The sequence below is a fragment of the Notechis scutatus genome, chromosome Z, assembly GCF_049901735.1.
Source record: "Notechis scutatus isolate UNSWTSFEM ecotype Mainland chromosome Z, rNotScu1.2, whole genome shotgun sequence".
Lineage (NCBI taxonomy): Eukaryota > Metazoa > Chordata > Lepidosauria > Squamata > Elapidae > Notechis > Notechis scutatus.
The window spans coordinates 49,369,937-49,387,229 of record NC_142025.1 but is presented as its reverse complement, the minus strand read 5'-3'; the positions used below and the strand labels follow the sequence as shown (position 1 = coordinate 49,387,229).

Below are 17,293 nucleotides of genomic sequence, written 5' to 3'. Positions count from 1 at the left end.
GCACGATGCCCGGATGTCCTCGTGTAATACTTTTAAAACAGTCTGTTGTAGCCTCTCTGGGACGACTACTCTATCCCCCCAGAGAACGCAACCTCTCTGGGGGAAAAGCTCGGTCTGCCTATTCTTGAATGGTGCGAAATCGTCGTGGATTTGGTCGGCTGGCCATCCTCGTTCGACCCAGCTGAGGACTCGTGCCAGGACAGGATCCCGTTTTGTCTCGATCGCAATGTCTCTCGCTGTTAGTGGCGGCGAGTGCAGCGTTTCGATTTGGAGCATCGTGAGGGTTGGAGCTGGGTCGTCGACGGCTTCCGGAAGTGGAGAACGACTCAACGCATCAGCGTGGGGAATGGCTTTCCCTGGGCGATGTTGCAACACGTAATTGTAGGCAGCTAGGAACTCAGACCATTGAGTCATTCTTGGTGATAATATATAGGGGGTTGGCTTGTCTCCCGCTATAATACCAAGCAATGGTTTGTGATCTGTAACTATCGTAAATGCTCGTCCATACACGTACTCGTGAAAATGCTTCACAGCAGACACAACAGCAAGGGCCTCCTTATCGAGTTGGCTATAATTCCTTTCGGCCTTTGATAATGTTCGTGAGAAAAACGCAATAGGTGCTTCGTTTCCATTTGGAAGTACATGGCTTAAGATTGCTCCCACTCCAAACGGTGAAGCGTCGCAAGTAATAGTCAAAGGTAAAGTCTCGTTGTACTGCATCAAAACAGCGTCGGAGGTTAGCAAGTTTTTCACTTGTTGGAAGACGCGTTCCTCTCGACGTCCCCAGACCCAGGTAGCTCTTTTGGGGTTTCCCAACGGGCGTGGTCGGTTGGTTCTAAAACGCCCTGGGCTATTAATTTATCGAGTTGCTCGTCGATCTTTGGTTTTAGTGCAAAAGGCACCCGACGAGGCTTAAGGCGGATAGGAGCTACTTCAGGGTTGAGGTTAAACGATATTGGGGTCCCCTTGTACTTGCCTAGTCCGTCTGAAAAAATGTCCTGGAATTCTTGGACGAGAGACTCCTCCCAGTCGTTGCTCTCAGCTCGGTGGGCCGGCTACCTCGATCCCGAGCGGGGGCGAACCATTGTAGGCCTAATAAGCTAGGCCGATCACGATCGACGACAGTCAGTGGTAGTGATGCGATACGGTTCTTGAAGGAGACTTGGACTTGGCTGGAACCGACGACTGGGATTCTGTTGCCCTGGTAATCCTTGAGTATGATCCTTTGGGGGCTGAGGTCCTGTCGACGGATGGCCGGGATTAGTTGCTTGAAGGTTTTCCAGGAAACCATTGAGAGGGACGACCCAGTCGACTTCCATCACGCAAGGTTGGTTCTCGATGGCGACCTTTACTCGGATCTTCCTTGCGTCTAAGGATGTAGCGTGGCCGATGGTAATGGTTTGGTGTGCCTCTTCCTGTCTCTTTGAAGAGGCAGGTGCTTTATTTCTGTAGGAGTGGTTGTTCCATTGGTGGTTTGGGTGGTTCCGATTCGCGGGTGCGAATCCTGAAGACTGGCTGCAGTTATTCTCCCTGCGCTTGGGACTGGACCCTCGCTTGCTTCTGCAGACCTTTGCAATGTGGCCTCTTTTTCCACAGGAACGGCAGAGTGCGTCGAGGAATTTGCAATCGGATCGTGGGTGGTTTGCCCCACAACCCGCGCATTGTCGCGGGAATCGTTGGTTTTGTTGGTCTCATTCGGACCGGAGTCGGATGACCTCTTCCTCATCACTTTCTGATGGGGATTCCAGGTCTTCATGATGCGCCGTTGTTGAGTGCCTCTCAGGGCGAGGCGAGGTGTCATTCGCGAGTTGACGGAGTGGTGCGTTGGTGCGGCGCATTCGAGCGGCCGACTTCCTGGTTGCTTCTGCTGCAGTAGTGTCTGCGATGGCATCGGCAAGATCGATGTCCCCTTTGGCCATGATCTTGCTTTGCACCGTCTGGTCATCTAATCCCAGAACTATGCGGTCTCGCAAAGCTTCTTCGAGGTTGGAAAACCCACAGAGGCCTCCCAAATTCCGGAGGTCAGCAATGTAGTCTGCGAGACTTTCGCTTTTCCGTTGGTCCCTCTGGTAAAATTCATGTCTTCGGACAAGTGTGGGCACTGCAGGTGCATAGTGGGCCTTTAGGAGAGGAGCGAGGGCGTCCCAGTCCATTGATTTCACTTCAGCCGGTTTTGCAAGTGATTTCACCATTTTAAATACGGCTGGCCCGCAATGGGTCAGGAATATTGCTTGTTTCTTGCCGGTTGTCGCGTCCTTTAAGTTATTGGTCTCCAGAAACATCTGGAACCGATCCATATATGAGTCCCAGTCTTCGTTTGCCGGGTCAAATGGAGCGGGTGGTATAGCACCGCTGGCCATGTTGCCGTCGTTGGTGCGTGTTCAGTCACGTGCTCTGTTTGGCGCTCTTTAGTGTTCAGTCAGCTCTATCGTCTCTTGCATCCCATCCTCGTCACCAGTGTTATATTCTGGGCATGGGTGCAAGTAATTGAGACGAGTCAGTGACTTAGTGAACTTCAACTCTTTATTAAAGATCAGAAACAGAGAGAAAAACCCTTGGGCAGCAGTAGCCCTTTTATAGAGCTAGCTACTGACCTGTTAACCAATGACCTGTGTCCACATGCTTAACTTTTGGCCAATGAAAGATGTTAAACTAATAGCCAATCAGGTTGCTCTGTGAGGACCAATCCCAGTTTGCTATCCAAGGGCCAATCCAAAGTGCAGGATTTCAAGCCTGCTTAACATAATGTTAATAAGTTTTATTAAATGGTTTTTTGTTAGTTCATAACACTTCAGATAGCAAGATTACTGCTGATTTCAAACACCTGTACAGAAGTCTAAAAATTCATTCATGAAAAATAAATTTGTCATTCAAAAAACAAACTAGAGATCTGCACAAATGTTAACAATGCTGAAGGATATGTTTGTTATTATATATATTGTCTATGATATACTGCAAGTATAAAAGAAACAGGGAGAGATCACTGGAATTACGTTTCACCATATCTCAAGTACAGTAGGTTGGAAAATGAAATTAATAAAGCTATTTTGCTCTAATATTGTGATAGGCAATTGGAATTCAGGGTACAATACATTTTTGCTGATCTTGTAGTTTAAATTTTTGTAGTTGGAAAACTGCTTTATCATATAAATAAAAGCATACTTCCATAAAATAACATAAAATTAAATATAAAAATCCTATAAAATTTAAAAAGCAAAATTGCCATAATTTTTAAAATGATACATATATAAAGAGGTAAGTACACATAAGAATATTTGTATTAGGATAAAAAGGCTTAAAATGTATATTTGTTTTTATCTGAACTTAATATAGGAAATGGTTTGAAGAAATTAAAATTGGAAAAATGGCCTATATATAAATAGAGCAACTCAAATTTAATACAAATGTACTCATAATGTGCTAAATTCATTGTAAATGACTTGTATCATGACAGCTAGACAATAGCTGAGTAATCAGGGCCACACATGATTTATGTTTAGCTTAAATACTGGAAAAAAAATTCAAAATAGCTTGGTACATTGATGACTCTTCCTTCCCTAGTAAATACAGTGCTAGCTTTTTGTGTATTATCTTTGATCTTTGTATCATCTATCTGAATGAACTTAATGAAGCAGGAGATGGTCAGCAGGAGAAGCATAAAAAGTTGTAAGACATTAGAAATTATGTAAAACATCCTTTAATGAAATAAAAAAAAATCTTTTTTTCTTTAACACAATTAACTGGAGAAATAACATTTAAAAATGTATACAAAATGCTTTAAAAAAGCATAATGTGCTTGGAATGACTGCTATGCATGTTACTAAGCAAAGGATCTTTTGCAATCTGATGCCTTCCAGATGTATTTACTATCATTGCCATCATTTACAAATGTTACAGCCAGTTGGGTAAGCTAATTATTCCAGATTTTTGGGGTGGGTGGGCGGGGGGGGACGACTGCTAGATATCAAAAAAGGTATCTGTGTATCTGTTCTGAAATACTATGCTGAAGACTCCAGTTCTATATAACCTGAGATATGATCTAAAATTGTAGCTCATAATTAGATACTTCAGAACAAACCTATGATATTAATACGGATGCTGTTTTAAAGCAATCATGAATAAACTGAGAAGGATCTACAGCAGGGGTATCAAACTCATGTCATCACGGCAACTTCGTGGCTTTTTTCTGCTTCGCTAAACTGGGGGTGGGCGTGGCCAGCATGTGATGCATCTGGCCCGTGGGCCATAAGTTTAACAGCCCTGCTCTACAATCTGATCTACTGAATTCTTAAAAACAACCATCTGATAATACATGATCTAAATATTATGTTCCCACTTAAAAAACTGTAGTTTGAACAGTCAAGTTACACTTCATACGTATTTGAAAAGAAAGATTTGGTCTGTGAAAAGGGGAAAACATAGCAGATAATCTGAGTTGGAAGGGACCTTGTAGGTCATTTGTTCAACCCCCCACCCAAGCGGGAGACCCCACACCATTTTTGACAAATGGCAGTCCAATCTCTTCTTGAAGGTGATGGCACTCCCACAACTTCCCACTTCAAGTGATGGCACTCCCACAACTTCCAAGGGCAAGCTGTTCCACTGGTTGATTGTTCTGTCAGAAAGTTTCTCCTTACTTCCAGACTGAATCTCTCCTTGTTAGTTTCCATTCACTATCCCTTATCTGGCCTACAGGTGCTTTAGAAAATAGCTTCACCCCTTCCTCTCTGTGGCAGCCCCTCAAATATTGGAAAACTGCTATCATGTCTCCCCTGGTCCTTCTCTTTACTAGAACAGTTCCTGCAACCGTTCTTCGTATGTTTTAGTCTCCAGTCCCCTAATCATCCTGGTTGCTCTTCTCTGTACCTTTTCTAGAGTCTCAACATCTTTTTTATAATGTGGTGAACAAAACTGGATGCAGTGTTCTAGGTGTGGTCTTACTAAGGTTTTATAGACTGGTATTAGTACCTCCCTTGATCTTGATTGTATCTCTGTTAATACAATTTAGGATTGCATTAGTTTTTTTGGCTGCTGCTGCACACTGCTGGCTCATATTTAGCTGGTTGTCCACTAAGACTCCAAGATCCCTCTCATAATTACTGCTATTGAGCCTGGTTTCACCCAATCTCTATGTGTATTTTTGGTTTTTCTTGCCTAAGTGTAGGACTTTACTTTTCTCTACATTTAATTTCATGTTGTTAGACAAGGCCCAGTGTTCTAGTCTGTCAAGATCCATCTGGATTTTGAGCCTACCTTCTTGGGTGTTAGCTATTCCTGCCAGCTTAGTATCATGTGTAAATTTGGTAAGTTCCCCTTCTATTTCCTCATCTAAGTCGTTAATGAAGATATTGAAGAGTACTGGACCTAAGACGGAACCTTGTGGCACCCCACTGCTTACTTTCCTCCATGTAGACTTAGCCCCTTTAAGGACTACTCGTTGAGTACGGTTTTCCAGCCAGTTGCGAATCCATCTGGTGGTGGTGCTATATATCCCACTGTTCTCCAGCTTATCAAAAAGTAGGTTGTGGTCTATTTTGTCAAATGCCTTGCTGAAATCTAAATATATTATGTCCACAGGATTTAGCTGGTCTACTAATTTAGTCACTATGTTGAAGAATGAAATAAGATTGGTTTGGCATGATCTGTTCTAAACAAACGGTGCTGACTGCTAGTTATTACTTTACTTGTTTCTAGATGTTGGAAGATCTGTTTTTTAATTATCTTTTCCAGTATCTTCCTGGGTATTGATGTTAGCTGACTGTAGTTTCTTGGATCTGTTCTTTTTTTTTTCCTTTTTTGAAGATGGGAACCACATCAGCTCTTTTCCAGTCCTCTGGTAGTTCCCTGGTGCTCCAGGATTTTTGAAAGATATGGTGCAGTGGTTCTGAGATGACCTCTGCCAGCTCCTTTAAAACTGTGGGATGTAATCCATCAGGCCTCGGTGATTTGTGTTAATCAAGATCAGACAGGTGTTCTCTTACTAATTTTTTGCTTATTTTAACTTTTATTTCTGGTCTGTCTTTTACAGTTATGTTTTTGGTGGGTTGAGCTATAGTTTCTTTTTGCGTGAAGACCAATGCAAAGAATGAGTTAAGTAGTTCTGCTTTCTCTCTGTTGCCTGTTACTTCCTTACCGTCTTCTCTCTTTAGTGGACCGACTGTTTCCTTGATTTTTTTGTGTGTTATTTATATGTTGGAAGAAACTTTTTTTTTATTATCTTTGACTTTTGTTAGAAGTCTTTGTTCGTTCTGAGCCTTTGCTATCCTGACTTCGTCTTTGCAGATTCTGGCTATCTGCTGATATTCTGTCTTAGTTGTATGTCCTTCTTTCCATTTTTTTGTACTTGTCCTTTTTTTCTTTCAATTTGCCAGTGAGATCTTGTTGCAGCCATGCTGGTTTCTTCTTTAGGATTTTCATCCATGGAATCTTTCCCAAGTTCTCTCTGAATTTATTAAAATCAGCTCTTTTAAAATCCAAGACTCTGGTGTCATTATGTTCTATTGTTTGTGTTTGTGTTATGTTGAATTCTAGTATGACATGGTCATTCTCACCCAAGGTTCCTGCAATTTCAACTCCATCATTTCTTCTCTGTTTGTAAGTATTAAGTCCAGTATCAATGTCCTTCTAGTTTCACTTTCTACCTTTGGATAACAAAGTTGTCACCTAGGTTGGTTAGGAACTTATTTGATTTCTCACTTGGTGCAGTATTAGTTTTCCAATTAATATCAGGATAATTGAAGTCTCCCATTACTATTGTTGTGTGTTTTCTGCATATGTTGTTGGTTGGCAAAAAGGACATCTATTTTTTCTGCTTGATTGGGTGGCCTATAATACACACCTATGGTCATGTCATTCTTTTTTTCCTTTATATTGACCCCCTATGCATTCTAGGAGGTTTTCATCTTTGGTTTAATGCATTTCTGTAGCAATATAGTAGCCCTTTGCATAAAGTGCAACTCCATCTCCTCTTTTATGGGGTCCAGGTTTTTTTGAACAGTTTGTATCCTTCTACCAGTTTGTTCCAATCATGGATTTCATCCCACCAAGTTTCTGGTATTCCAACTACATCATATCTACCTTCATGTATTCATAGTTCGAGTTCACCCTGTTTGTTCCCCAGAATTTGTGCATTTGTATACAAGCACTTGAGATCTTTATGTCTGACACGGTGTTTACTGTCTACACATAATCTGTGTTTTGCCTGCCTGTCCCTACTTTCTTGCCACCTGTTTGATTAATGCACATGGTATGGCACTCACTATTAAATGCTTGGTTTTGCTTGACAGCAAGGTTGGTAATCTTACCTGCACAAACACTGGTAACCCTATTAATTTTAGATTGCTGGGGACAGAAATGTTCTGTATCAATTAACTCTCTGTCCCCACCGTTCAGTTTAAATGTTTGTCCAGAAAATATGCCAAGTAACTCAGTCCCTTTATTTGATGGATGCAAACCATCTCTTTTGTACAGTTTTTCATTGGACCAGCTTCAGACATCATGACTAATAAAACCAAAGCCTTCCCTTTTACACCACTCCTTTAGCCACACATTAAACTCTGCTACACGCTAGCCTTTCCCTTTTTGTTCCTTGTATAATGGTAGAACCTCTGAAAAGATAAGCCTACAGCCTATATTTCTAAGTTCATACCCCAAGCTCTGGAAGTCTTTCTGCACAGAAAGTACATCCTTTTGGGACAGATCATTTGTACCAAGATGTATAATAGCATCAACATTACAGTCCTTACTAGCATTCTTGACTATCTTAGGAATACGCCTCTTGTCTCTGCTGGCAGTAGCACCTGGCAGACACCTGACTTCTTTCAAAACCTCTGTATCCTTTCTAAATTTACATCCCTTACCATTGAGTCCCCAACCAGAAGGTGGCTTCTCTTTTTGGACGCCTTGCTCTTCTTGTGTGACTAGTGCATAATACCTGATTCATACTTTCTCCTTTCCAAAGTAAGTTCTTCTTCTAGGACCATGATCCCCGGCTTATTTGAGTTATCATTATCACAACTACCTTGACCTGTCACTTTAGTGTCCCTATTAAGGTCAGCAAGGGCACTGTATCTGTTATGCTGGGACACAGCAAAAACTTTGTGTTTATGGTTCACAGCTCTCTTCTTGCCAGATCCCATGGTTGTCTATACTGCCCTTTTCCTGTAGGATCTTTGTGGTAGTGGGGCTGGTAGCATGGCAGCTCAATAGATGACTGGATTGAGCACCAAATTTCTGCTTGGAGAGCACAGATTAGAGATTCTAGATAGGTAATCTGTCCATGTAGACTGGTAATCTTTTTACGAAGAGGACAGTATCCAAATTTGAAAAGAGTACTGCAAAAGACAGCTGTAAAGCAAGTATTACACTGAACTAAGCCAGTCATTTTGAAATAAAATAAAATCACAATCTCAAGCCCACTAACCCTAAATGTATTATTGGTATTTTTGGTTTATAGTTATATGATTTGTGCGCTGTTAGGTGTACGGGCTGCTATCTTTTTCCTTTGTACTCACCCTCTGCCTCCTCACAAGCAGCCAGCAGCTCGTCCCACCAACTCTTGGAATTTGAAATGCAATGGAAGAAATTCAAACTGCCTTTCTCCTTTGTACTCACCCTCTGCCTCCTCCTGATCTCATTGGCATATCTAAAAACAGTTCTAAAACCTACAATACCTGGAAAACAAACTTGTTTTGTTTGCTTTAATAGCAACATATAGCTTATTTTATGTCTAAACAGTATGAGAGGCTTGTGAATTAACCTCAGAATAATCTGGAATTGTTTCAAGTGGAAATCATTGAAAAGCGTTGTAAAAAGTGATAACCTAGAAAAATTTGAACAGCTTTAATCTTTACATCTGGCAAAAAGGTTTCATGACGATGATTAATCATTTTTCAATTTGGACTTTCCAAAAGATCAATGTCCTATCTTTTGAAAATATTCCGTATGTGTTAATAATACTCTGCTCAAAAAAATAAAGGGAACACTTAAACAACACAATGGAACTCCAAGTCAATCACACTTCTGTGAAATCAAACTGTCTACTTAGGTAGCAACACTAATTGACAATCATTTTCACATGCTGTTGTGCAATTGGAATAGACAACAGGTGGAAAGCATAGGCAGTTAGCAAGACATCCCCAATAAAGGAGTGGTTCTGCAGGTGGTGACCACAGACCACTTCTCAGTTCCTATGCTTTCTGGCTGATGGTTTGGTCACTTCTGAATGCTGGCGGTGCTTTCACTCTAGTGGTAGCATGAGACGGAGTCTACAACCCACACAAATGGCTCAGGTAGTGCAGCTCATCCAGGATGGCACATCAATGCAAGCTGTGGCAAGAAGGTTTGCTGTGTCTGTCAGCGTAGTGTCCAGAGCATGGAGGCGCTACCAGGAGACAGGCCAGTACATCAGGAGACGTGGAGGAGGCTGTAGGAGGGCAACAACCCAGCATCAGGACCGCTACCTCCACCTTTGTGCAAGGAGGGACAGGAGGAGCCCTGCCAGAGCCCTGCAAATGACCTCCAGCGGGCCACAAATGTGCATGTGGCTGCTCAAATGGTCAGAAACAGACTCCATGAGGGTGGTATGAGGGCCAGACATCCACAGGTGGGGGTTGTGCTTACAGCCCAACACCGTGCAGGACGTTTGGCATTTGCCAGAGAACACCAAGATTGGCAAATTTGCCACTGGTGCCCTGTGCTCTTCACAGATGAAAGCAGGTTCACACTGTGACAGACGTGACAGGGTTTGGAGATGCCGTGGAGAACGTTCTGCTGCCTGCAACATCCTCCAGCATGACCGGTTTGACAGTGGGTCAGTAATGGTGTGGGGTGGCATTTCTTTAGGGGGCCGCACAGCCCTCCATGTGCTCGCCAGAGGTAGCCTGACTGCCATTAGGTACCGAGATGAGATCCTCAGACCGTGAGGTGCGGTTAGCCCTGGGTTCCTCCTAATGCAAGACAATGCTAGACCTCATGTGGCTGGAGTGTGTCAGCAGTTCCTGCAAGACAAAGGCATTGATGCTATGGACTGGCCCGCCCATTCCCCAGACCCGAATCCAATTGAGCACATCTGGGACATCATGTCTCGCTCCATCCACCAATGTCACGTTGCACCACAGACTGTCCAGGAGTTGGGGGATGCTTTAGTCCAGGTGTGGGAGGAGATCCCTCAGGAGACCATCTGCCACCTCATCAGGAGCATGCTCAGGCATTGTAGGGAGGTCAAACAGGCACGTGGAGGCCACACACACTACTGAGTCTCATTTTGACTTGTTTTAAGGACATTACATCACAGTTGGAGTGTAACTCCAAATCCAGACATCCATGGGTTGCTAAATTTGATTTCCATTGATAATTTTTGTGTGATTTTGTTGTCAGCACATTCAACCATGCAATGAACAAAATATTTAATAAGAATATGTCATTCATTCAGATCTAGAATGTCTAATTTTTGTGTTCCTTTTATTTTTTTGAGCAGTGTATTATATAAGATTAAAGATTTCAAATTCAATAATTGCCAATGAGACCAAATTTTATGCCCACTAGTTACTTATTAGATTGTTTATTTAAAGTGACTTGTACCATCTCACAGTTAAGCATTGATTTTTGCCTGAATCAGAAGCTAAATTTGATTTTAAAAATTCAACAAGGAATATCTGAGCTCTGGAAAGCTACAAGCTCAAATTCTCACAGGATCACCAGGAAGTACTTGGAAACTGATGATTGGGGAGATTTTTTTTTAGCTCACACTGAAGTTACAGAAAGCTAGAGCATATTTACCAGCTTACTACATAGATCAAAAATCTATTAAATGAGTAATAAATGAGTATTCTAGTAAATAAATAATACAGCCGATTACATAAGATCAGAATATTTTAAGAAATGGATTTACAAACACAAGGTAAAAAATGAACCATATAATAGCATTATAGTAATTCCAATCCTGTTTGTGGTTAAATAGATATATATTTCAAATATTTAAAAATATTTAAAAATACTATCTGCTGTTAGATATGTTAATTATAGTTTTATTCAATTAAATAATATTTTCAGAGAGTTATTTCCAACACAACAAAAAAACATCTTTAGAAAGAAAATTGTCTGGGCACATCCTGCTTTCCTTTTTGGAGTTTCATACTTTAAATTATTCAAAATAAAGTTCATGATCCATTAACTTTCAACTGTTTGCAGTCAGATAAAATGAAATATTACTCTTGCCCAGTGGTGAATACATGAACTGTTTGTGCATCTAATGAATGGACTTCATCTTATTTTCAAAAATACGATCTCTTCTTTATACTTTTAAATAAACTGTATTACCTCCAAATCAGTTTGTTGCTATACTTGCTCTAATAAAGCTATTGAGACATTTTCATAACCCATCTTCCCATAACTGCAACCATCTGATAAGGATTTATACTGAAATAACATACATTATTTGAAAAATCTGAAAGGAATGTTAGGAATATGAAAACCTTACATTCAGTTCAAAAATCGAATTCCAAAGTGATGCATTTGAATCATCTTTACATATCCAGTCTTTGAACTGAACTTCCAAAATAATTTTATACACTAAACAGGTGTATTTGATTAATGAGAAGTCCTAATACATATTTTTATTCAACTGAATGGAATTTTCAAACTGGATTAATGATTGGAATCAATCATGCAAATCAAATTGCAAATCTGAATCAACTAACTATTAAAATTAAATTCTACCATATACTGAATGGATATGTTTTTATTTATTTATTTATTATTTATACACACTGCCCAGAATTGTTAGGTTTCCACCCTACCCTAACCATTCCCAAATGTTGTAATTTTGTACAGATTTTGGTTACAGTGGAGACAAAAAAAATGATATGTCTGCTGGCCATTACCTTATTGCTCCGCTCAACACCTGTGTAATCTGCTTCTGGAGGTATTGTTATATGCAGCTCAGCTTCATAGGCACCTTCTCCTTCATTTCTTGAATTGATTGTAAGCATGAGATAGTTTTCTTCCCCAATTACAATCTGACCCTTATCACTACAAAAAAATGTTACAATCCAATCTATTATTGTGAGAATAAGATATATGTTATGAAGCTGGAACTGCAGTCAATATGTTCTTGTAAGCATTCCTTTGACAAGTTCTGAGTGAAAGTAAATACAATATAAACAGCTTTGCCCTAATGAAGCAAAATGTTTGCTCTTTTGCTTAAATAAACAAAGTTTCAAGGAGCAAAAATATTCGAAGAGATTTAGATTTTATAACTGCAAGAAACCTTTGATGCTGTATATTTGACAAATTGGAAAAAGTAAACTAAAGACTAAGGTTAGCTCTCACCATGCAACATTTAAAATTGATTTCTAATTACATGCAAGCCCTTTCCAACTACTTTACTATTGTATTGTATACTTTCCCTGTGTACATTTTTAATGAACACCTTTATTCCATTAAGTACAATACATATGTTTACTTGTTCCAACTTACGGCATAACGGAAAGTTTCAAGTCAGGAATGCACACGTTGTCTTCTCCACAATCCACAAGAATGTATGCCTAAATTGTCCAAAACATGCATTGGTCATGTTAGGGCCCTTTGGCAGGAATTCCAGCCATTTCCTTTCTTACTTTTTGTTTCTTTCGATAGCCATTATAAATATATCCCCGAAAGATTTTGATCCTTCCAAACCCTGATCTTAATACGACAAGCCACACTCAATTACTTATATATGTAAAGCCAGGTTATGTTCTGAATTCTGGGCGTATATGCATATTTTTTCCATTCTGAAGCAAGGAAAATGCTCTCACATCTTGTTATTGTTAGCTAGGACTACAAGAATGAAAACTCTTTGAAAATGCAGTTGGAGGAGAGTAACAAATTTAAGGTTAGTGTGGTTCAATTAACTCACCACAATGAACTAATTTGGCTCAAGTTGCTAAGGGAGTGCTGAACTGCTAAATAGGCCATTTTATAGAATAAACTTCATAATGTGATAGAATTTGCATGCAAAGTCACATACCTGTTTCTCCATTCTGTTTTCTTGGTAATAATTTAATATTGGGCTCACAGTTAATACATCAGAAAATGTGGATTCGTCCAGTTTATAGTTCAAGCTAATATTGATTGGAGACAATTTATCTCTAAATTCAGTTTCATCCTATTGGAATTAAATTATAGGAATCTAAATTTTAACAGATATCAATCATCATTTTTCATGAATGCACAAAAGAAATATCTCATCTTTATTTCAATAATAAAATAATTAACATCCCGGTCCTATGATTATTTAGATGTTAGGATGACTACTTCCATTGGAATGCAGTTTTCATCACAAATAAATATGCACAGGCTCACAGGTTAAGACATTTAAAAAGACAAAGAACAGTTATTAATTTCTATTAAAGTTTCTATGACACTTTGACTCCATGTACATTAAAAATGGCTAGCTAAATTTATTTCAAAAGTGATACAGTGGTAAAAATATTAGACTGGAGAAATCCAGATTCAAATCTACATTGAATTATGAACCTCATTAGATAGCTTCAGATCAACCATCATCTCTCAGATTAAACTAGCTTGATGGAAGGAAGGAAGGAAGGAAGGAAGGAAGGAAGGAAGGAAGGAAGGAAGGAAGGAAGGAAGGAAGGAAGGAAGGAAGGAAAACTCCTCTATAGTCTTCCAGATAGTTCTGGATTGATCAAGTAGATAGGAAATTGAGACCAAGCCAATTTCAGAACAAAACAAAACTTTCTACTCTGTCAAATATACAAGTATAAAATGCACTTCAGCAAAGCTCTGAAGGTTCCACTAATCTAAAGGGTCCAATTGATTCTACATTTTCTCTAAAAATATATATATTTATTTCTATGCCTTTCTGAAAAGTTAATTGAAAAATCATCCTCCACATTAGCAACACCACTGAAAGAGAATTGAATTCAGCTACTGAAATTGAATATATCTGATGTTCTTGCAACATCTGTAAACACTATTTATACATTTGGGCAATGTATAGGTGAATGTTATTTGCATACATTTGATCTAAACTGGCATTAATATCGTTTATCTCATAAAATCTGATGTCAAATATACACCACATATTTTGTGGATTTTTAGATGTGTTTAAGTATTTTATATTAGCACATGAAAGTCATTTCATTATCTGATATTTCTCAATTGACATTTCATAATTCATAAAGAAAGAATTTACTATTTAACAGTTCTGATTGTTGTTTTAATGCATGGATGCCAAACTCAATTGGGTCACGTAACTTATTGTGACATATTGTGACTTTTTTGCCTTTGCAGAGCTGGGGTGGGCATGGCCTGTGAGTGACACATCTGGCCTGTAGGCTGCCAGTTTGACACCCCTGTTCTAATGTATCATAATTGTCAAGCTACTAATTTTAGGGAAACAATTTTTGAACTGAAATATGTTGTGATATTTCATTATGTGACTACCTTGTCACAGAAAATTCTGGATGTATACTAGAGTCTACACTGATATTAAATAGAGCTGTATTACATTTCATCACAACCAACTATAAATTGGTTGTGCATTTTCATGTGGTTTGCATTGCAAAAAATGTGATGAGCAATAGAGCTAAGACAATATTTCATGAACTTCAAATACTGCAATGTAATTTGAACAAGGAATCTTTTGAGAAAAAATTCAAAACAGAAAAACAATTACTTTGATTTTCACCAAAATGTTGAACACTTATAAAAGAGAAAATACATCCTTAATTTGTGTGATCTATATGGATTAAAATATTTCTTAATACCGTATGTACATTCCAAATAAGGTGAATGGGATTCATTTTATATCTTAACACAGCTAACATGCAACTCATCTCATTATTTTATCCTCCTCATTTGTTGAGTGTTTCAATAAAGAATGGTTATCTTTCAACTATTATAAGTTTGAAGGAGAAAATTCATGGAAATTATTATTCCAAAGCCGTACAATTAAAATACATCAGATTTATAAAACCAATTACATTTTAAAATTTATTTTAGCTGTCATCGTGTACTCATCCATATTCAAACTAATTCCAGAATAACTATCCTGAAAGTATGATTTTCTTGACCAGCAAAGAACAAAACTTACTCTAAGATAAATCACAAAGTCCTTGCAAGTGGGCCAATTCTGTGTAGTTATCATGAAGGAGAAGACATGCTGTGATTGATGATAATCAAGGAAGAGAGTCCTCTTAACAGCTCCTTTGGTTTTTAGTGAATCTAACTGTAGTTCAGCTTTCAGAACTAAAGAACATTAGGAAACAAAATGTTGTAAAAGGCAAATACTGTCCTTCACATTCTGTGCTGATTTAAGAGAAAGCTGCTGTTTTTGTAGCTTCTATACATTCAGTGAATCAACTGTCTTTTTCTATAAGTAGGATATCCAGGTATTTCTTATGATATTGTAAAGAAGAAAAGAAGGATTATTGTGAATTCTTCACTGCCTTTTAGCCAGAAATTCACCACATCAAAACAAAAATGTACAATATTTCTACAATGTTCTCCCAAGTAAAATGGCTCTAAATTTAACATTTTTGACAGACCCAAAGCCTTCATAGCAGAACTAATACCAGCTTTATTCCCATAAAGATAGATGCAATTGTCTCTATCGTTTTTCAAGACATTATTTAAATAGCTAAATTCTATGCTGGGTTAAGTGCTGGGTTAAGTGGCAACAGCTGTCGTCATCCCTCACAGGCTCTACAGTCAAAGGACTGTAGTTCAGACAAACTGGGAAAATGACATAATTATTGCAGTTGCCTTCATCCAACACTTCTCTTCAGACTGAGAAATTAAGGAAATGCCAAATTTAGAAAGTGCCAGTACTCTTCCTCTCATAATCACCTATTCTCTTGTATTTTCTGGCTGTGGCCCTACGTTAAATCTTCTATAATCTACACTATGAGTGTCAAACTCACGGGTCGCGGGCTGGATGCGCCACATGCTGGCCACACCATGATATGTCATGTGACAACAATGTGATGCCGCAAATTTGACATCCCTGATCTAGACCAAGATCTTTCAACCTTTGTTCCATGGAACCCTAGGTTCTGTGAGAACTTGATGGGATTAAGAAAAACACTAAAAAAAGTAAAAGTTCACTTGAACCCAACCAATTTTCTATCACTATTGCTTTGTCTCTGAAGCAGGACAAAGTTTGAAGATGTTTATTTTATTTTATTTTTTGTAGTTAAAAGATTCTGCAACCTGAAAAAGCTTGAAAATCCTTAAGGAGAAGAATTAGAGCAGTGTTTCTAAACTTCAGCATCTTTAAGATATGTGGACTTCAACTTGCAGCTGGTAAGCTAAAGTTGAAGTCCACACATCTTAAAGTTGCTGGCAATTCTTGTCCTTAAAGATTCTCTTGTCCTTAAATTTTCTCTTTTGGCTCAAACTTTACTATCATCTGAGGAATACTCAGTGTTGAATAAAAACTAGCCACTCTCCTCACACATCTCTTGCTGGCCTAAGGATATAGCCCTGCCTCAATTGCAGAGCCATCCCTTCTCCTGTCTCATAGCCAAATGAAAATATAAGGTTACAGGCATAGCTGGGTTATCTTGAAAAATTTGCAATCAGCACTAGCAGGGATGTACTATTGAAGCACCAAGACCGCCAATCTTTGTGAGTCCTTTGCGGGTAATATTTATTTCTAGCTGTACTGGGAAAAATAGCATCCCCAAGATCACCTGAACATGAGGAAAGATTATTTAAAATGGAATATGAATCATTTCCTACTGAATAAATACTGACTCTTAATTCATAATTATGTTTCATGGGCTTAAGTTTTGTTTCATTTTCTTGTTTCTTATAGTACAGAACATGAAAACTACACACTTATTTATTTGTTTACTAATTTAGAATAATTTAGAAAACTAAGAACAACAAACTAATCCAAATCAATAAATAAATTAAGAGCTAATAATGAGGACTCTGTCTGATGATCACCTAAAAACATCAACCTCATATTAACCTGGCAACCCAACATTTTTGCAATATTTTGCATTGACTGCCAGTTGGTTAAAAGATGCAATTCAATATTCTGATCACCTTTGAAGTCTTATGAAGTTTGGCATGTGGGTCAGTCCAATCAAGTGTGCTGAAAAGTGAGCTTGCTAAGATTCCCATTTGTCAGGTTTTTGTCAAAAGAGATTTGAAGGCCAGCATTGTCTGCAGAGGTTTCCCTCCTTCTCATCAAATGTTAGAAATACATTACCTTTTAATATTTCGAAAACTATTAAAATATATTTTCTATTCTGTATTTTCCATTGTGTATTTGCTACAT

The 17,293-nt window shown here is 38.7% G+C and overlaps 1 protein-coding gene across 2 annotated transcripts in view; it reads right to left on the bottom strand.

Annotated features, from left to right (window-relative positions):
• Positions 1-17,293, bottom strand: part of ITGA8 (integrin subunit alpha 8) — a 169,893-nt gene that overhangs the window by 69,862 nt on the left and 82,738 nt on the right. For both annotated transcript variants that reach the window (XM_026681384.2, XM_087946773.1), the window contains 4 exons: positions 15,098-15,252; positions 13,010-13,147; positions 12,478-12,545; positions 11,883-12,030 (listed from right to left, as the gene is read on the bottom strand). In XM_026681384.2, coding sequence (XP_026537169.1) covers positions 11,883-12,030; positions 12,478-12,545; positions 13,010-13,147; positions 15,098-15,252 — 509 coding nt within the window. The remainder of the gene's footprint in view (positions 1-11,882; positions 12,031-12,477; positions 12,546-13,009; positions 13,148-15,097; positions 15,253-17,293) is intronic.